At 34.6% G+C, this 23005-nt stretch overlaps 1 protein-coding gene across 5 annotated transcripts in view; it reads right to left on the bottom strand.

The window, feature by feature from the left end:
- The window catches only part of Gale (UDP-galactose 4'-epimerase), a 241401-nt gene that overhangs the window by 65859 nt on the left and 152537 nt on the right, over positions 1-23005 (bottom strand). For all 5 annotated transcript variants that reach the window (XM_090391234.1, XM_090391232.1, XM_090391233.1 and 2 more), the window contains one exon: positions 17632-17812. In XM_090391234.1, coding sequence (XP_090247360.1) covers positions 17632-17812 — 181 coding nt within the window. The remainder of the gene's footprint in view (positions 1-17631; positions 17813-23005) is intronic.

Raw genomic sequence — 23005 nt, 5'->3', positions numbered from 1 at the left:
AACAAACTCATACGGTAACCTAACAAAGTGATTTTATTAAATAAAATATAGTCACTACCATTTTACAAATAAGAATTCACTTTTGGTAATCGCATGTAAATAAATAGGATTATAAAAAAATGCTCCTTGATTGGTACCGTTGATTATCACTTGAAGTATAAAAACAAAAGAGAAATATAACGTATTTTAATATTACTGTGTTTATATCATATTAATTTATTATTTATAGATTGTTTGTCATAAAAACTTTTATTGCAAACAAAAGAAATTTATTTTGTTTATAAAAAATGCAGACTATTTCATATGTGCGATTATAAAAGATTTCATGTTTAGATCATGAAATATTGATTTAAAAATGATAGCCTTTACAGATTGTCCCTTCATACTTTCTGATTAAGGAGTACACAACCCGTATTAATAAAAGTTTTTGTGTGAAATATGGCTTTTTTTTTTTCTTTTGCTCAACAATGCGTGCCCTTTGTTAACATTTCCATACCTCACCACTGGTGATATCTATTTTAGACTACATCAATTTTTATAGAGTGGGATGAAGAAGGGAGAAGAAACAGAGGATGGCCTTTGAAAAGATGGGAAGAGACCATAACAGGCCCCTAGGCCTATTACTGGAAAGGAAGAAATCGTCCTTCCATCTGTCAAATTCAGTCCACAGGTCTATAAACTGCATACCATTCCTTCTACAAAGCATAAACATTTGATTCATTTGCAATCACTGTCAATCTCAACTCAACCTTATCATAACATGGCAGAAATGACTAACAATCTGTATTCTCTTGCCTTTCTTTTTTTTTTTCTTCTTTCAATGGCTCATTCATATTTTCTCTGAAACAATATTTTTCACTTTTCAAATGATTAGTGCCTGCTAAAACAATCAATTCTTTCACCTTATCTTTTTGCATCCTGACAACTTCATAAGTATTAATTTTTGCACCAAAGGAACAAGATTTAGCCATGCTCTCATTAGGTACTCCTTGATCAAAGAATCCCCATAAAATAGTTTTTCATTACTTTTCTTCTCTCACTTTATCATATGTTTCTGTTTCTTACCTCACATCTTTTGTTTCTTTCCAATTCTTTACCAATAGCTTGGTAAATCTACACAGAAACTTTTCAATTTTAGAAAATTCCAACATACCAAAAGATTATACTTATACCGAATAATTTGACTAGATTTGACTATCAGACATCTTACTTTAAGAGGGTTGCTTAATGGTTAAAGCCAAAAATTGGGAGGAGACTTCCACATCACCTTTAAGGAATATGAAGAACTGGGAATTCTGGCCTAATGTCCAATCCTCACCTTCAAGTGGTGCACCCCATTAATAGGTATCCACTGGGTACTAAACGAATGAAGATGGGCTGGCAGTTTGAGACTTAGCAAACCAAACTGTACTCCCTATTAGGGTTAAACCACAAATAATATGATGATGCAACATGATGAGATTTCATGCCAGCGAAGCATCACCTGGCCAGTTAAACAAGGACCCTGCTGTTTTCATCAGGGAACAAGTTTAAGCAGTGAAAAAGTCAGTTACTAGAGCAGACTCAGGTTCAACAATCAAGAAGAAAAAGAACAAACCAAACATCAGAAAAAATGAAGGTGGCAACCATCAATATAACAATTATTAATGGAAAGGAAATTGAACTTGCAGAACAAATGAAAAAGCACCACATGGGCATAACTGGCATCAGTGAAACAAAAGACAAGAACAGATGAAATCTTACTAAATCATAAGTATAGGATGTTATATTTGGGCAATAAGTTTTGGACAATGATTAAGGAAAGGAATGAGTAGCAAGAGCATCCAACACAAAACATCTTGATTGGAAGGCAGTTTCAATTAGAGTTATGTGGGGAAAACTTATAATAATGATAGGTATCAGCTACATGGACAATGAAATGTATTTGTGCCTATGGTCCCACAGAGGGTTCTAAGGAAGAAGTGGAGGAATTTTTCGAGTCACTAGAGCATGCAGCCGATAAAAAGAAAATAAGCAAAAGTGGCACTTGTTAGAGATCTAAACAGCAGAGTATGAAGTGAATCTCACTGGGCATGCAGAAATGTTTTGGGGAAATTTGTAGAAAAGGGAAAAGCTAATAATCTGATTATGGTAAGTATCTGCTGGATTTCTCATCTGGGTATGGACTAGTCATTACTAACACCATGTTCCAACATAAAGACATGCACAAATTCACATGAAGAGAAAACAGAAAAAATAAGAAATGCCTAATTTTTGGGCAAAAGTTACAAATTTCCTAAGAATGTAGCTAAGGAATTAATGTATAGTGCATATAGAAAACTATGTGGAGAGACTTTTCAGTATGGAATATGTCTCTGAACTGCAACACAGCTCTCACAATGTTGTATCAAATCAATTAGCACCAAATGATTCAGGAGTTCTCGAGACAAAATCACTCCTAATTCAGTGCAAGGATAAGTTCTGGTTTGCTGGTTTGAAGAAGGGAATTTCAAGCAGAAATGCATCTCCCTATTGCATTCCAAACATGTTCTATGGGATTGAGATCTGGGGAGTGTGTTGGCCACTTGATTCGATTAATATCTCCATCTCCAGAAGTATCTCTACTGCTCATGTATGGTGTGGTGTGGCACTGTCATCCATAAAAATGAAATCTTTATCTACAGAATCATGGAACAATTAAGCATGATGTTGAAGGAATTTGTTGCAACATCATTCACCAGTCATAATCCCTTTTTCAGCACTTGTAGCTCAGTTTGTCTACTAAGCATAATGCCTCCTTACACTACGACCCCAGCACCACCATATCTATCAATTTCAAGAACATTCTCATGATGGTAAGCATTACCACTTTCTCACCAGATCAAGTGTAATTTAGAGTTAGAGGAAAGACTAAAATGACTCTCATCTGTAAAGAGTACATTAGACCATTGGTGTCTTATCCAATTTTTATGGATACAATACCACTGAAAACATGCTCTACATTGAGCTGTGGATAAAGGGATGCAGACTACAGGCCTACTTATCACAGACGTCTTACCACAGTTTGTCGAGATATCTGCATATTTGTGCTTGAATGAAGCTAACCTGCCATGGTGTGTTGATTAAATTTTGCTGTTATAACCAAAAATCTATCTTCATGTTACATGGTAGAGCATGGGCAACTTCTTAGCAAACATCTGGAACACATTCCACTGGTTTGAAAAGCTGCCCAGAGCTTGGATGCAATGCAATGTGAGATTCTAAACTCTTTCTCTTTGGCAATATCAGTAATTCTGGGGCCTTCTTCAAGCTTACCAATAATTCTTCCCTGCATGAAATCATCTTCAAGACATCAAAATACATCCAAGTATGTAAGTTTATTCCTTCACGAAAAGAGCTTCCTTTAAACGCAATTTGCTTAGTACAGCCTTTTGGCTCTAATCTTGTTGAGTGCTACCATGTGACCCCTTTGCACATGTTTCAAAAATTTCAATGTGTACCTACTCTCTACTCAAAATCATCAGTTATACAAAAAATTGCCATAAGTTGCTTTATCTGAATTTGCAGCTGTAATCTTCAGAAATAGTGTTCATCCTTAGGTTTTGGAATTGAGTGCATCAGGAAGCTGGCAAAATGCTCTGGAGGCAATTGAAAAAGTTTAGAAATGAAGAAAACAGTAAAGGAATCACAGAAGAAAACTGAAGATAAGAATATTCTAGATGTGGAGTAATTACTTCAGAAGACTGTTGAATGAAATAAGAAGTGACAGTACAACAGTATAAAATATGCATGAGAATACAAACGGGTGCATGTCAATACCTGAGGGTAGAAAAAGCTATCAAAAGTAGATGATATTCGACCAGATGTTCAAAAATGGAGGTTGAAAAATTTTTCATTGGCTATCCTCCATAACATAAAGATTATAAAGACAGAATTCTCCTTGGAAGCAATGACTGCTAAAAGTTGGTGTACTTTGGACATATTATGCAAGCTGATGAATCATTGGAAAAGGCAGTTGTGTTGGGGAAGATTGAGGGAATGAGAAGGAAAGGAAGACCCCAAAAGAGTTCGATGGACAACATAAAAGAACTTACCAACTTGAACTTACAATTACTGAAATAAAGGACAAGAGGCCGAGTGGGACGGTGAGCTTTTGTTCACAAGACTACTAAGAATTGAAAATGACTGGATGGCACATAACAACAATCCACCATAATTCAGGCCAAATAGAGGATATAGGATCAAATTTTCCCTTTATGGCAGATAGTAGAGAAATCATGGGAATATGACGACGATGTGAATTTAAGATCAGGAAAAGACTATGACAAGAAGCCAAGGAAAAAGCTTTTCAAAACACTACTACAGTTATATGGAGTAAATGGAACATTACACATGGCAATACATAGTCTATATTTATTGTAAGTCAACAGTTAGAATTGTAGGGAATAAAGAAAGATGGTTTGATGTAAAATAAGGTGTAAGAAAAGAATGCACATTATCTCCACTCATAGATCATCTACATATTTCTTTTTTCCTTATTTCTTCAAATACTGAAGTTATTCATTAAAGTTGCCTTTAATTAATATCCTCTATATGCGTTGTTAATTCCTTAAGCCAATTACCAGTTATCATCTATATATATCGGTCACATTGTAAAAGAAAGTAGCAGAGAAAGAATGACTTTATATTTTAAAGATAGAGGAAATCTTAAAGTATAATTTTAATTTAGAAGATCGAGAGCCTCCATAGCTCAGTCGGTATAGACAAAGTCTTTTGACTGGAAAGACCTGGGTTCAAATCCCATCTAGGATGAAGAGCCTTTATCAGGGCTTTTTAACTGAAGGCGAGTTAGCCAGTACACTGCTATGGGTGCAGCAATACCCACAGCAGTGTACTGGTTGAGGGGCCAGGCACCAGCTAAGGGAAAAAATAAATAAAATAAATAAATAAATAATTAGAAGATCTTGGATTAAAATAGTTTTTTTAGTTATTAATTTAGTTTTATTTACAATGCATATAGTTTTTAGTTTCATAAACTATATACTATTTTATTTGGCTTCGAGTCAATTAATTGAATTCTAAAAAAAAAATAGTCAAAAGTCATTGCATCAATCAGATTGAACTCATGTAAATCTACATAACACTCAATGTAAAAACAGTCTCTACTGGCACAGAATCTTTACATAGAGAGGGCATAAATGGTGCAGCTGGCAGGATTTTTAACATAACTGGAACAGCTAGCATGACGTGATAATATAGGTTTACAGGTTTACAAAAGTCTTTTGTGGGTAGGAGTTACGAGGGTGGTCTGAAAAGTTCTCGGCCTAACAATGAAAAAACGAATTTATAATTTCAAAATTATTTATTTTTCAACATAATCTCCCTTAAGACTAATACATTTATTCCAGCAATGCTCCAGCACCATTATCCCATCCCTGTAGTGGTTCTCAGTAAGATCTGCAAACTACCCCTCTACAGCTGCAATCACCTCTTGATTCAAAGAAAAATGCTGACCAACAAGGAACAGTTTTAGTTTTGGGAAGAGATAGAAGTCATAGGAAGCCAAATCTGGGGCAGAGAGTGGATGTTCCAACAATTCATAGTGCAGATCCCTTAATTTTCCCATTGCCAAAACAATTTTGTGGGTAGGTGTATTGTCCTGATGAAAGATGATTTTTTTTTCTGCAAAACGGGTCATTTCTCACGAATTTTTTTGTCTAGTCTGGTTAAAAGATCGGAATAATATTCCTGGGTTATTGTTTTATCCTGTTCAAGATAATTAATAAACAAAATGCCTTTAGCATCCCAAAACACCTATGCCACGATCTTTCCTGCTGATGGAACCGACTTCGTCTTCTTTGGCACCGAACAACAGACTTCTGTCCACTGTTTTGACTGCTGTTTGGATTCTGGTGTGTAATGGTGAATCCAAGTCTCATTCATAGTAATAAATTGATGCACAAAATCAGTTTTATTCTTGTTAAAATGCTCTAAGCACTTGCTCAGAGATTTTCATGCAAGTGTGTTTTTGATCTGCTGTGAGCAAGCACGGCACCCATCTTGAGCAAAGCTTTTTCATTTGCAATTCTTCATGCAAAATATATCCTACACGTTCTTTTGAAATCCCTATAGTCTCAGCAATTTGGTGCCGAACAACCGGCTTCTGTCCACTGATTTGACTGCTGCTTGGATTATGGTATGTAATAGTGAATCCAAGTCTATCCATAGTAATCATCCATTTTAACTCATTGGCAGTCATTCAATACCATATTGTGCACTTGATCAATGATTTCTGGTGTTGTTATACTTTTTGGACGTCCTTCACGTGGATCATCTTCAAGGCTGGTATGGCCACGTTTAAACTCCACAGCCCATTTCTTAATTGTCGAAAATAAAGGAGAAGAGTGCCAATAAACTTTTATGAACTTTGAATGAATTTCTTTTGGCTTTAAACTTTCTTTTACATAGAATTTTATAACCGCACATGGTCTGTATAATCAAAAATTGGTATGATAAATACTGCTGTATAAGATTATATATAGCATGTGTGTGTGTAAATTAACATCTAAAAGTGAAAAATAATACATCCCACTTATACATCATACATAAACTTATCTGTTGTAACAACTGTTTATAACACATCAGGGAAACAATATGGAATTGGAATGTTACATTGATGCTTGCATTTAGCAACCTTATAGGAACCAAGTGAATTTTTTTTTGATCCCTTAGTTAGTGCCTGGAGAGTGGGACCCCTTTACCAGTATACTCTTGTGAGTGCCAATGGACTATTTGTCCATTAGTTTCTTGCGTAATTTTATGGTCCCTCATCAGGAGGTCAACTGATGTTTTCCTACAGTGCATTACGTATGTTAATTGCATGTGTTCTAACGGTCAGTTTGCCTGTTCTAAGGGATAAAAAACCTGAGTTTTTGGGAGGAAAAAATCCCCCTCTATTTCCATATGAGACCAGCCAACTCACCTTCAGTTGAAAAGCCCTAATAAAAGTTCTTTGCATCCTAGACAGGATTCATACACAGGTCTTCCTATCCAAAGGGTATAGTCAAAACTGGCTGAGCTACGGAGACTCATACTAAGCGAACGGTTTGTTAAAAGAAAAGGTTTGCAGTAGTGAATACTATTAACATATGAGGCAATAGCATTTGCTACAGCACTGATAATATGAAACTTTCTCTAGACATTTTGGTAGTTGTTATTGTATGCCTATACTTCATAGAACTGAGTCAGGCAATGTGCCAAGAATAGTCAATTGATGCTGAAGGGGAAAAAGAAATAAAGGATATACTAATTGGTCACCAGCATGCGAAATCACGTGCTTCATATATAAATTTTCCAACTGTTGTACAAGCAAAATAGTTACCACTTTAAGAACTAGAATTTCCATAAAAGAAAAGCTAATTTTCCGATGTATAATAATAAAAACTCATCCCACAAAACATTGATTACCCCAATATCAGAATGGATTCTCCTTCTTCTGACATGCGCAGAATGTCGACCGATCTCACATCTGTGGGCGTACAGTATAGAGAACGAGTTCAATGTAGTGGCAATTACTACAGTGAGAGCTAATTCTAATCACAACTTGTTACTTCACTCACTCATATACACACAAAATCAAGTTCATCACCATCTGAAATGTGCATGCTATATGCAGAAAATGCCACAAAGGAAAATACGCACACAGTAATCATGATATCGGAGGCATCGGACACCAACGGGCAGCGAGCCCATGGTTCGTGATGATGATGAATCATGATATCACATGATCATTTCAGTTTAGTCTGTACATATGCAAAGCTTAAAACACAAAATACTCTAATGTTAACAGTGATTTAGCGAGTTCAGTTAAACTGCTCATGAGCTCCTAAATGAAACATTTAAGGGGGTATAAAGAAACAACTTGCTGTGGGAGACCAGAAATGAGGATAAATAATTATGCTACTGAATGCTAATTACATTTATAAGATTTGTACTGGAGAACTATTATGGGTTAACAAATATTTCTATCTCTAGTAAAGAAAGGTCAAAGAAGTTTTAAAAAAATTCTAACAAAAATCTAAATAGATTTTTATCATCTTATATATCCAGAAAGTCAAGGAAAGTTATATATCACCCATGATACCTTCTTTTAAATTCATTCTCACTAAATACAATCACCACTTCAACAGGCAAACTATTTCACTCACTGCTCTGTGAGAGAAAAATCTAGCTCTTACCCCTTCTTAACTTCCATGAATGCTCTCATGTTCTCTCCCTACCTTCTATATAACAAAAAATTTCATCAGATGATATCCTATAGCACCCATTCAGAAGTATATAGACCACTATCACCATCCCTGTCTCTTCTGTTAACCAGAATCTGTAACCCACATAATCTACATTCTATAATCCCGAAATTGAATGGCTGCAGAAACAGCAAGAGATTAGTCGAACTGAGAACAAAAAAAAAAAAAAAAAAAAAAAAAAGCAACAGGTATGAAGCCAAAAAGAAAATTTTAAGAATAAATGAGAGAAAGAGCATATGCAGATAATTTTTTATGGCAATTCTATGATAAGCGAGTACTTAACAAAAGCACTACAATTTTTTTTTTTCTCTGATGTGAAAAATATTAATATTAGTATTGCTGTTAGAATACAATTGTTTTGGCTGGAACTAGTGACCTGGGAAGTGAGAAGTATTGTACAAGGAAGGACGTGAAACAGTTATTGAAAGAAGCAAAAAAAGAAGAGCAAGAAGGCAAAGTTTGTGAGTCTGCTGCTACACTATGATAGAGGTGAACTGAGGAAAAGAGGGCGATAATAGCTAATGAATCAATACATAGGTTGTGTAGAAAAATACAGAGTTTGTGGACTTATGGCTTGAGTTTAATGGACAAAGATTTGTATAATGCTCATGGACTGCATTTAAATGGATGCGGAATTAGGTGTCTAGAGAGAGCTCTGTTCACTGGGAGTGTGGAAGCACAAAGTCAGGAAAACTAAAGAAATTAGGGCAGATGCTAATGAATATGCATGTGAAGGCACCCATGAAGGAAATGAGTGTGAGAATGACCAACAAGTCCTGAATCTAGTCTCTCAAGCAAAAATATTGAATAGGATAGTCAATTCAGGAAGTAAAGGTGGTTGGGGACATACAAGAATGCTGCAGTTTCCATATACTAATGCCAGAAGTATCAGGAAAAAAGAGGAATAAGTTTTTGGCATTAATTGGTGCAACTTTGTCAAATGTTATAGGTATTAGTGAGACTTGGCTAACAGTAGATTATGTAGTTACAAGGATAGAAGATTTAGTATTTTTAAGGATACTAAGAATAGGAGTCAGATGTACAGATGATAGTTCTTTTTGAGTCAATCTGGTGTGAGATTTAGGCCAATAGGACAAAATATAAAATTGATTGCTGCTATAGGTCAGGGAGTACCAGGGGTGATGTGTAAAACATACATCAGTAGATTTGAAAAATGAGTGCAAGTCAAGTACTTTTGTGGGAGACTTCAACTCCGGAAACATATTGGAAGGAGGAAAAATCACATCACAGGAAGGAAATGGAATTTATTATTATTATTATTACATAACACCTCCAGGGAGTCCAAAGACTCATTGAAGGAGGGTACCTACTCTACAACTCTCGTCTCCACCACTCCACTAGCCGCAACTACCTTCATCATCTACACCAGGGTTTCTCAAACTTTTTCTACGACGGAACACTTCACAAATCCTGAAATGTTTACGGAACACCTTGGTTATTTTGAAATGTATTCATCAATAATTAATTGGTAATTTAGCTTATTTTATTGTTAATTAATAATTAATGATTGGCATTTAATTATTAATTAATAATTAATTACACATCAATTAAACCATTATTAAATTAATTTGTGCTGATTTTCATTGATGTATCCCATTCTGATCAAAAATTTATAATATTATTATAAGTACTTACGAGTGAATGCAGACTTTTTTTCTCCTGTGTGCTGGTTTTGTAGGTTAGGTAAATATAAATGAAATAAATGAGTAAATCTAAGCGTTAAGAAAAAACAATCATTTATTGTCAAATGTTAATTAGTAAAAACAAAACACATAAAAATAGTAAAACGTATATTGCAAATTAAGTTCTTAATGACTCTGATGTTTTTGGGTCTTTGAATTACAAATTCGTTTGATATCAGGCACAATATTAGAAAGTTGAATTCTCATAATTGGTGTAGCGTCGAATCTGTTCCTGGACTTTGATTTGGTTGCAGCATAATATGAAAATCCTGCCTCGCATAAATATGTCGTTGTAAAAGGAAGTAAAACAAGAATAGTTAGTTTTGACACGCTTGTCCAGAAATCATTTATTGGTAGTTCCTTGTATTTTTGTTTTAAATCAGAGTAACTAATTAAATCAATTAGATTTTTATAGTCACTTGTGCTGAAGCCTGCTGGCTTAGCTGTCACTGTAAATGGATTCAGAACCCAGGAATTATCCTCACTGGATTTTGGAAAATATTGCAAAAGGGTTGATTGCAAGTCATGCAATTGTTCTAAAATTACGTTAGATACTTCTTCATTTACTTTAGAATTTATTTCAGTCAAAAATTCATGCAAGGTGGGAAAACAATCAAAATTATTCTGTTCAACTGTAGAAATCCAGAATTGCAACTTCCTATCAAAAGATGCAATTTTATCTATTGTATTAAAAATTGTAATATTCTTTCCTTGTAATGATAAGTTAATTTCATTGCACTTTGTAAAAATATCTGCCAGATACGCAAGACTCATCAACCATGAATAATTTCTTAATAATTCAATAAAATTTTGTCCTAAATTATGTGACATCAAGAAGACCATTTACTCACTACGATTTGCTCTGGATAGCCATCTCACTTCAGTATGTAAAAGTGCGTTATGTGCACTACCCATTTCATCGCACAAAATTTTAAATAATCCGAATTGAAGTGGTCGAGATTTTACATATTTGATCATTTTTACAGCTTCATCCAAAATAGTTTTTAAATATGTTGGAATTATTTTTGTTACTAGTGCTTGTCTATGCAAAACACAATGACTTTTGGTGGCTCTTGTAGCTACTTGCAGGATACGTGTTACAACTCCCTTCATTTTTCCTATCACTGCTTGAGCAGCATCTGTATAAATATCAATACACTTCTTCCAACCGATTTCCTGTTTTGTAATATAATTATTATTATTATTATTATTACGGGTATCTCCATGGAGTCAGTAGACTCATCGCGGGAGACCCAAACTAGCAAAACAATATCTGTCATATCTCTTCTTGAATTCATTTACAGACGAAGCGCTCACAACTAAGTCAGGCAATGAATTCCACTCATTCACCACCCTCCAGGCAAAAAAACCTTGTTCTGACACCTTTGTTAACCACACTCTTCTTTAATTTCCACAGATGACCTCTTGTTCTTCCATTACTATCACACAGCTGAAACATTTCCCCTGCATCAATCCTATAAAAACCTTTTAGTAATTTGAATGTTTCTATCATATCCCCCTCTTCTTCGCCTATCAACCAATCTCTGCAATCCACAAGCTCTCAATCTATCAATGTAGGGAGCATTTTTTATATCACTCACCAACTTGGTCACTCTTCTCTGAACCCTCTCCACAGCCTCCTCATCTCCAAGGAATCCAGGTGACCAGACCTGAGCACAGTAATCCAAATGTGGAAGTATCAATGCTTTATAAAGGGGAATAATAACCTCTTTATCTCTGGATGTCAGTGTGTTCCTCAACAACCAAGTAATCCTATGTGCAATCTTGGACACCTTAGCAATGTGTCCTCTGAACTTCATCTCCCTATCTACCAATACCCCTAAATCCCTAGCCTCATCAATCTCTTGGAGTACCTTTCCATCGATGTAGTACACAGCTGGTAATCTTTTAATCCCAAAATGCATGACTTTACACTTTTCCACATTGAACTGACATCCATTTTCTTTTGCCCATTTTACCAGCTTATTTAAATATGTATAATTATTAATATAATTATTTTATATAATTATTAATATAATTACAACTGTATAATTATTAATACAGTTGAATATATCTTCCCCGGTAGTTTTTTCTTGTAGATATTTCCACATGAGCAAATCTTCTTCGATACTTTTATCAAATATGTAATGAACAAACACTAGTAATACAGCGAATCCTGCGACATCTGTAGATTCATCCATTTGCAATGAATATTCACTGCAAAGTCTAAGTCGATGAATTAGCTCTTTTTCTATGTCAGTAGAAAGATCTTTGATGCGGCGAGAAACAGTATCATTTGATAATTGTACTGCATCTATTTTTTTCGCAACCTGCTCATTTAGCATGCATGATGCAATGTCTTTCACACAAGGCTTAATGAGCGTCTCACCAATTGTATAAGCTTCACCATGAAGTTCAATGCGGTAACTCACGCGAAAAGACGCCTCTGCTGCGTTTTCAGTTGTAGCAATTGTAGCCATTTAAAGTTTAGATTTTTCTAGTGAGTCATGTCGTCTCTTAAAAAAATGTATAACTTTTCCTTTGTAATCAGTGTGTTTCATTTTGAAGTGCCTACGAAATTTAGCTGGAGCCAAAGAACTGTTTACTAGTATTTTATTACACAAAACATCAGGAGCATGTGTATTGCCAATACACGTAAATCCATAATTTAAATAACTTTCATGGTACTTCCGTTTTGGTCTGTTCTTAGATGACTCTTGTTCTTTAATATTAGCATTTGAAGAAACCACAGTTTGCAATTCCATATCTTCTCCAATCATACGAATAGATGTGTCAGCAGAAGTACTTGCTCCTCCTTGTGTTAAAGTTCCTGTCTTTAAACAAGAATCCATGGATATTTTTTCAATAATATTCAAATTCCAATATTTGTCAGAGCTATAATAAAAACAAATAGAATTGTGTTATAAAGGTAACTTTAGTATGAAAAACAATAAGATTATAAATAAGAAATGTCGAATAATATAAAAGTAAATGAATAATGCAAAATAGTAAAAAAAAGACTGCAACACACAAAAGTAAATGAACAATGCAAAATAGTAAAAAAAGACTGCAACACACAAAAGTAAATATGAATTGTAACAATACTTGTAAGAAAAGTACTAAACTGTATCAAATAATGTAAAAGCAATTGTAATAAGAATGATTTGATAAAATGTTCAGTAACAAAAATTAAACACTTCGAAATAAATCAGATATTAATTATAAAATTAGTTAAAAGAGTAAGAAGAATTCTTTTTTTTTAAAAGTCGCCTCGCCTACTCCCTATATACGGGAATAAAAAGGCGTTAGCTGATTTTTTTTTTTCCGAGGGCACGGTCCCAAGAAATTTACTCGTAAATACCTTTCCAAATTTTTTTAAAGTTCATACATAAACATAAGTATTAATAATTAATCATGGCATAATCATAAAGAGTATTAGTATACTTATGCATATAGTGTGGCATGTTGACAAATATATACATTTAAATTAGTTATCCATCACTGGACTAATGAAATCTTGTAGCATGTCGTAGTTTCTTCAGGCAAACATCATTAAATTAATTTGTGCTGATTTTCATTGACATATCCCATTCTGATCAACAAATACATTTATAATATTATTATAAGTACTTACGAGTGAATGCAGACTTTTTCTCCTGTGTGCTGGTAGTTTTCCCCCTCCTTTTGTACATCCTGGAGATCTTTGTAGACTTGAGGTGGATGACTCACCGTATGTTCCGTCACAAACACCTTCAATAAGAGATTTCTTAATACCAAAATTAAACAAAGTGCCTTGTCTCTTATTCATATTAATTTTAACTCTGTATTCCTATTACTTTTAAAAAAATCACAGCACTTCGGTTTCAGAACAAGCACTTACATACTGCAATATGAACTTGCGAAGAAAGTATTCAGTAGTAATAGATTTGAGAACCGGATACAAACTACCTTGATCTTCAATATGAGTGGAAAAATTTTCTTTATACTTCCTTGCTGAATGGTCACTGATATTTGCAACGCAGATGTTATTTCGTTCAGTTTTGAGAACATGCTGCCCATTGTTGTAATCGGCTTTCAGGCAATTTTTATGATCGGTCATAAACGGCGGTATTCTCTTTCCCGATTGTTGAAAGATTTCAATGTGTGAAAATTAACACTAATTCATGAACACTTCCATGTTTAAAAATATGCTGCTTGGTCACTGACATTTGCAACACAGATGTCATTTCCTTCAGTTTTGAGAACAGAAGATATGACACCAATTGTTGTAATGGGCTTGCAGGCAATTTTTATGACCCATCATAAACAGCGGTATTCCCTTTCCCAAATGTTGAAAGGTTTCAATGTGTGAAAATTAACAATACACAGATGTCATTAGGTGTTCTGGGTCTGATCCTTTCGACATATTCACTAATATTATTCTCCTCAGAATATTTTTACTATAAAATATTTATTCATGAAAAATGCTTAGAAAACTAAAATGACAAATTTCAGAACTTCTTGCGGAACACCTATTCACCTTCCACGGAACACAGTTTGAGAAACCCTGATCTACACCAACGCCATCTACTGCCGACCATCACCACTATTTTCACAGACAATCACAAAAATCCATGCCCACGGCGGGATTCGAACCCGCAGCCTTTTGGGTGGAGAGTGGATACGCTATCCACTCGGCCAACCAGGCCGGCTGAGAGATAATTACTTGAAGCAGAATGTGACAGAGGGGGACTCAGGATACAAGAATGTTGGATCTTGTTATAGAATCAGAAGAAATATCCATAACTAAGGTGGCTGTATTGCCTCCAGTTTTGGTCTGACTTGGAAGGTAGCAAAACATGGAAATTCCAATTAAGAATGGGTACATGTGGAACTCTAAGACAGTGATTATGATACACTTAGGAGCAGCTTCAATCAATTAAATGGCATAAAGATCTGCAAGGGAAGGATGTTCACAGTGCATAATGAAGGGATATCTGGAGGAAGCAATATCACACTCCCATCTCATCCATCGTATATCACTTTTTGATACCTGTCTGTCAACCATCCACTTATCCAAGTGAAAAGTTTATATTCCAAACCCATATTTTCCAGTTTATTGAACTGCATTTCATGTGGCATCCTATCAAATACTTACCTTAATTACCTTTATCCAAATTTTCTGTAATGCTGTTATAAAATATGAGCAAACTGCTGAAACATGCCATTCCTTTCGTAAACCCATACTGTTCCTTGCAGAGTATAGCTTGTCTGTCTGTTTTCCATGTATGTGAGTCTTACTATGTTCTCTAAAATTTTCACCACTATACCAGAGATAATGAGGTTGGTAGTTAGACACAATGGATGGTTTATGTACCATCTTTATACAATAGAACCATCGTACATTCTTTCCATTTCTGTGGTATCTTTCCTAATCTTAGACTTGAGTTATAACAAACATATTCAAGGACTAGAGCCAATGTAGTTGAATAATCCTTCAGTATACATGCTGATATTCTATCTGATCCTATTGCTGAATTCTTATCCATATTGTGCAACAGCTCTTCAACCTCATTCTCATGCACCTCTATCTCCTCATCCAATGTAGTAGCAAAATGGTGCACCATGTTACATATACCTGGTTGATATATCTTATTGCATTAATTGAATAATCTCATCAGCTTCTGACACAAGAGTACCATCAACATTCAAAAAAGTTATTCTTCCATATTCATTCTTTCTTTTACTTGTGGCATAAATAAAATTCTTTTGGATTTCAATTTCTTTTCATATTCCAATTCAGCTTTCTGCACATACTCATAACTTTGTTAGCCTGTGCTTTATATATTTCATAACTCCACTCACTCAGAATCTCATAATATTCCTTCTATATCATCTTCTTCTGATAGACTGCTTGCTTAATAAGGTTACACATCTATTTCAAGCTTCCATAACTCAGTTGGTATAAACTCAGTCCTTTGGGACAGACCTGGGTTCAAATCTCGTCTATGACAAGAGGAACCTTTATCACATGTTTTCAATCAAATAGTGAGTTAGAAAATTTCATAAAGCGGTGAAGGAGGGCTTTTTCTCCAAGAAATTCAGGTTTTTCATACCTCAAAACAGGCAAATTGGCCCATGAACACACATATCTACAGACCTGTTCGAATTGGAACATCTATATAATTAGCTACTTCCCAAGAAAGCACTGATGGTACAACTGTCATATTCCTAAGTCAGATCCATTCTGATGCTATCATTAAATCTAACACTCTTTGATATTGAGTTCCTTCTTTCACGTGCTGCTTGAGAAAGTTGGCTTGTAACAACTCAGTAAATTCTTCATCCTTACCATGAGATTTCTCTTCCACCAACCAATGTTTGGATAATTCAAGTCAATCATAATGATCACTCATTTAGTACCCATCATGGTAATTTGGCAAAGCATTTCTCCATTCCATGCAAACAAACTGCCAGGTCTGTATCAACACTCTGCCACATATTTTATCCTGCTAGAATATATATATGTAGAAAGTTTTTTTACCTTGGGTATAATATATGTTAAAGATGCTAAGCTATTTTGAACCTGGTTTTACTCCATTTCCCAAGTAAGCAAATTGACAAATAAGTCAAGTTTGCGCCTGCACATAGTGAAGTCTAAGTGATCCATAAAGTAGTACAAGTCTAGGCAACTCGTGGTAAAGGTGGAATAAGCTCTGATCACTATTCTTAATATTTACCCTTAATGCAAAGCCCATCTCCTTTAGGAGATGTATGATGCTATGCATTAAAAGCAAGGGGTCCACTACCCAGACTGGTTTCAACCTTTATTGAGGTCTCATCAGTAGGAGCCAGGCTTAAAAATACTAAGGATAAGTAATACAGAGCTTATAAGTATTTTACCAAAACAAGTTACCATAAGGTGCTTTGACCTTATTAAATAAAAATCTCAGGATGAGAGATAGAATCTTTAAAATATATCAATGGCATCTTTAACATATATTATACCCAAGGTAAAAAACTTCCTACATCTATCTCTTGTCCTGAGATTTTTATTTAATAAGGTCAAAGCACCTTATGGTAACTTGTTTTGGTAAAATACTTATAAGCTCTGTATTACTTATCCTTAGTATTTTTAAGCCTGGCACCTACTGATAAGACCTCAATAAAGGTCGAAACCGGTCTGGGTGGTGGCCCCCTTGCTTTTAATGCATAGCATCATACATCTCCTAAAGGAGATGGGCTTTGCATTAAGGGTAAATATTAAGAATAGTGATCAGAGCTTATTCCACCTTTACCACAAGTTGCCTAGACTTGTACTACTTTACGGGTCACTTAGACTTGCATTACGTGCAGGCGCAAACTTGACTTATTTGTCTGTTTGCTTACTTGGGAAATGGAATAAAATCAGGTTTAAAATAGCTTGGCATCTTTAACATATATATATATATATATCCCAAGTACATAATGAAATTCATGAACTTGGGAAAATGGCATGATGTAGCAGTCTTCAAAAACATCTCTAACCTAACAATATCTTGTTTCAATTAAAAAAACAAATGAACTGAATGCATCTCAAAGACATTTTTACTTAATCCTTATGGAAAACCTCTGTGCAACATAACAATGTGTAATGAAATAATTATAAAATTATTATTTCATACCAGTGCCATCGAAGGTATTGAAGTCATTACCAAAGACTTGTAGTTCTAAACGGCGTCCAACAGCCACCTGAGCAATGTAAGGCATCAAATTATTTGGAGGACCCTGAGGATCTTCCCCAATATATCCAGATTCATGTGCTCCAACAGGATTAAAATAGCGCAAAAGTATAATTTTCCAACCCTGTTAAATAAAGTAAGGACAGAGTTAAAAGAAAAATGTTAGAGAACAAGGAAATAATTTTCAAGCAAGTTAGATAACAGTGATATCAATATCAACAGTGAATCGGCATTAACATCAAAATTTTGGCACATGTAATCATCGATATTAAATACCCTCTCAGCTAATAAAATATTCAACAGTCAATTATATTATTACTTATCTGTCCTTTAACCTGCAGAGAACAAAGTAAAGTTTGCACATATAGTTTGATTGCAACAACTTTCTGTATAATAAGAACAGGTGCGACCTCATTAAGTTGCTTTAACAATCAATTATAACAATGCATATTTCACTGCAAAAAACACTGTAGTAATTTCACGATCAGTGAGCAACAGATACCAATTTTATTTTTCAATAAATTATAAAAATGTTGCTATTATATAACATACTATAAATTAAAGATACCAAGAATTTATATACTTTGTTTAATCCTTCATCCAAGTGTAAGCAAACAAAGTTTGCACCTGAAGTACTTTCAGAATTGGGCAACTCGTGGCAAAGGTGGTATAAGTTCTCATCACTTGCCTTAGTATCCCATAATGCAAAGCACATCTCCTTGCAGACATGTATAATGTTATGCATTATGGGAAGGGTCACTACCCCAGAACGGTTTCGACCTTTATTGAAGTCTCATCAGTGGGAGCCAGACCCAGAGGTGATACCAAGGGAGTCTGGCTCCCACTGATGGGAGACCTCAATAAAGGTTGAAACCGGTCTGGGTAGCGACCCTTCCCATAATGCATAGCATTATACATGTCCGCAAGGAGATTTGCTTTGCATTATGGGATATTAAAGCAAGTGACGAGAAGTCATAACACCTTTACCCCAAATTGCCCCAGTCCTGAAAATACTTTAGGTGCAAACTTTGTTTGCTTACACTTGAACAAAGGATCACACCAAGTATATAATTTCTCACACATATGTGTTACAGATGGTGTTATAATAAAGAATATACAAAATACATTTATAATCTTTCTTATTTCAAGAAAATAGGTATGTTAAAATAAATGGAACTCTAAATTACGCAGACTTAAAAAAGGTGAAAAATTTAACAAAACTATTAAATGTTAAATGTTTTTTTTTTTTTTTTTTTTTTTTTGGAAATCTGCTCAAAAATGAAATATAATTAACACATGATGGTACAATTCATTGCATTTTAATTTAAAAAAAAAACATGAAAATAAAAACAAAAAATGAAAAAATATTTCCTTTAGCAACCTTCTCAAAAAAAAAAAAAAAAAAAAAAAAAATCTTATCTATGAAATCACAACTCAACACTCTTCATCAAGTTAACTTGATGAACAATGCCCAAACTTCAGTGAGAATTGGGGGGGGGGGGGTATTCACCATAAGAGAAAGTCAGTTTTATTTGATAAAATTATTTCATTTTCATAGTTGCTTAAGATCAGAATCACTACAGTTATTTTTGGAAGAAGAAAAACTAAGGAACTTTCCAACTGTCCTAATGTGTGGATAGTTGGAAACAGGGGTGGACAGAGGTAGATAATGGAATAGAGCTGATATTCTTCTGAAAGAGGTATCAGCAAGATACATTTTTCTTAATGAAAGAATCAATTTTCATCTATTTTAATTCTGAAATCTCATTCAAGATAAATGCAAATGGCTCAATATGAGAATAGATCCCTAAACACGTCTTGAATGCTCTAGTTATGCTCAGGGTTATATAAAATTAATAATGACTTCATATACTCCATCCACAAGCTTCTTCAGTATCTGCACTGCGAGTTCCTTTGGAGTTTCGGTATATACATGTTCTTGTAAAAATAATCATAATTTAAAATTTGAATATGTTTACAAATCGTTTATGTTAGTGCATTATTAGTTTGGTTTTGTAACATGTATTGTTGCCACGTGCAATGTGCCCATTACTGATATTATTGCCAAAATGAATTTTACAATTCAAGCATTTGAAACATTGATGTACTTACTGGATTTGGATAGTTGTGTTACTTTCAGAAATTTTATTGTAGTTTAAAATTATTAAGTGTTGTGTTTTGTAAAGACATTCTCATTACACTAACAGAGACAGGTCAGCCGTTATACGTAACTTCTTGGCCTTTTACATAGAGTGCACATGCTCGCCGAGAAGACTGATGCGTGATTGACAACTGACAGAGAGAGAGCTAATGGAAGTTTAAGAACACAGACCAGAGGAATTTTGTTCTTATGAAGTTTATTTAGTTTTATGTGACAGTCAGAAGAATATTAATAGTAGATTCCCAAAAGGAATAGTAAAACTATGAGTCTCAACTTTCAACTAGAGGAGTTGAGACTGTCAAGAAGTAATTAGTAAATAAAAGAAGATATTGCAGTCAATGTTCTAAAGGAATGTTCAAGGAAACGCTGATTGGAAAGTTTCATCTGTCTTAATACACACATACACAAGTCCTAGACTTGTGTATGTGTGTATAGGGATGTTATAAAAAATTACTACAATTTATGTGGGTTTCTTAAGAACTACTGTGTATCAAGAGAATAATAACCCTCTCTCCCCTAGTCACCTTCTTGCTGTCTTTTATAGTCAATATGAAACATTTCTAAGAAATGCTTTATACTTGACTATGTAGAAATTCTAAGAATTTCACTATAATGTAATGCAATTAGACAACTCTCACTATATAAACACCATTATGGTGAACTCATCCATTACAAGAAACTACCAGAAATTTCCTTCCTAAAATCATGTGTTAAATGATATTTGCTTTGGCAAATTGTATGTTATTGCAGTCTCTTGTTCCTGTTTACTACGTGAAACTTAATAGCAAGGCTGGTTTCTCAGTTGGATACCATATTTTCTCTCCACTCAACAAGCTGTGGTGTTTGAATCTAAATGTAAGCATAACTTTTATAAATATCTTTAACTGGTAGATGATTTTTATTGTCTAGTGCAAGATAACCACTCTGCTTATTTGAGTCCTAAAGTGGCTTGCGGCATATGTTTAGTTTTTGATGCAGAGTTTCTGATTTACTTAACCCTTAGACCACGACCACCTATGGTAATAATGTACTGTTCATTTACAACCTTTGGCAGATGGGATTTACATTAAATCCTATCTGCCAAATTTACATTACATTAAATAAAAGGGTAGGGGTGGCTATACAGTGGTATCCACATAATGTGATGCCTCTTGGTTCTATGATGAGTCATAAAATCATTTAATTGAAAATAGTTTTTCAAATGGCAATTTATTAAAAGGCCAATTTATTGAACAAATATTTTACCAAACAACAATTCATCAGACAACAAATCACCAATAATTTTTGATGAATTCCTTTTATAATTTGCCAAAAGAGTTACTTCCTTGCTATTTTCAATAATGTTACTTAAGATGCACATCAGAAAAATCCTGTACAATCTAGATACCTAAAAAAGGCTTCTGGTGCTTATAAAATCCCACCAGTTATACTCCTGAAGATATGATAAAGAATACCCATTATTTTGGGTATCTAGATTGTTCAAGATTCTTCTGATGCACATCTTTGGTAACATCATTGAAAATAGAAAAAAAATAATTCTTTTGATGAATTATAAAAGGAATTCATTAAAAATTGTTGGTGATTTGTTGTCTGATGAATTGTTGTTTGGTAAAATATTTGTTCAATGAACTGGCCTTTTCATAAATTGCAATTTGATAAACTGCCTTTCAATTAATTGTTTTTGATGACTTTTCATAGAATCAAGGGGCATTACATTATATAGATACCACTATATAGATAATCCATTCCCTTTTATTTTTGAAAGATGATTTAAAGAGATGATAAAGAACAGGGTTTTTATCATCTCTTTATCTGATTCGTTATCATCTATACACTATATTATACTTGGCTGGCATCCCACTCTAAAGTAGTGAATCAAGTCCATATACAGCCAATTTCAAAAAAAAAAGGTGGTGAATTTACTATTGACCTGTTAATCTCATCTCAGTGTCACCCAGAGTTTGGAAAAACCTATGCTGTTGTACTTGACATATCCAAGGCATTTGGTAGGGTTTGCCTTCTTCCTTTAATTGGATTGTCAGTTTTCTCTCAGGTCATTCACTATGTATAATGATGGAAGGTGTTCTGCCTTCAGATTTTCCTGTTAATGCAGGTGCTTCTTGGGGGTCTGTCATTTCACCTGCACTCTGTCTCATGTACATAAATGACCTGCTCTCACTCACTTCAAATCTTATTCATAGTTTTGTTGATGATAGGACTTTCCACTTCTTCTACTCATACAATGAACCTTACAGTGCTCAACCATCTCAGTCTTCAAAATCATCAACGATAAGTTCCATAAATAATGATGCTGATTTTCATGCCATCCTTCGTGTGCATGTTTTTTTTGGGGGGGAGGGGGGCTAGAACAAGCATCTCTGATGTGCATACTTGTCCTGGAGCAGATTGTGGTACAGACCATCAGCTGGTAAGGGCCAAAGTAAGACTTAAGACTCCGAAAACTTCCAGGTCAGGCACATTCCACTAGATTGGATGTTAGAGTAATTCCTAGTGGATTCACAGAAGAAACATCGACTCAGCTGGATGATTTTTTGGAGACCAATGAGGAAATCTCACCAGAAATGCTTTGGGAAGGAGTCAAGATGATAATACAGGATACAGCGAAGCTGTATCTCGGCCCAATAAGAAAACCAAGAGAACCATGGATATCAGATTCAACATAGGAACTAATCAAAAGAAGGCGGTTGGAAAAACAAAGAGACCCAGGGACCAAAGAATACAAGAGATTACATAGAGAAATCAGAAGAGCCATCAAGCAGGACAAGAAAAGTTCTATACTAATAAATGTGAAGAAACAGAGTTCCAGATGAGAAGGCATAATTATAAAAGAATGTTTTATTTAGTTTGTGACTTAAAGCACAAGTTTAAGCCTAAATTGAATGTCATCAAAGACAGGAATGGATCATTACTAACAGAAGAGTTGGAAATCAAAAACAGATGGAAAGAATACTGTGAGGAACAGTACAGCAGAGTGGATAAAGAAAATGTGGAGTCCTCCCACCAAGAAAATTTTGATTTGGAACCTCTTCCGCTTAGGCATGAAGTTGAAAGAGCAGTTAAGCAGCTCAACAGCAATAAGGCTCCAGGTGCAGATGAAATCCCAGCAGAGTTAATTAAGGCCACGGGGATGGAGGG

Source organism: Typopeltis vanoorti, chromosome 4, assembly GCF_054136105.1.
Source record: "Typopeltis vanoorti isolate ZY-2024b chromosome 4, IOZ_Tvanoo_1.0, whole genome shotgun sequence".
NCBI classification, from domain to species: Eukaryota; Metazoa; Arthropoda; class Arachnida; order Uropygi; family Thelyphonidae; genus Typopeltis; species Typopeltis vanoorti.
Note: the sequence above shows the minus strand (reverse complement) of the source record. Positions and strands in the feature narration are given on the sequence as shown.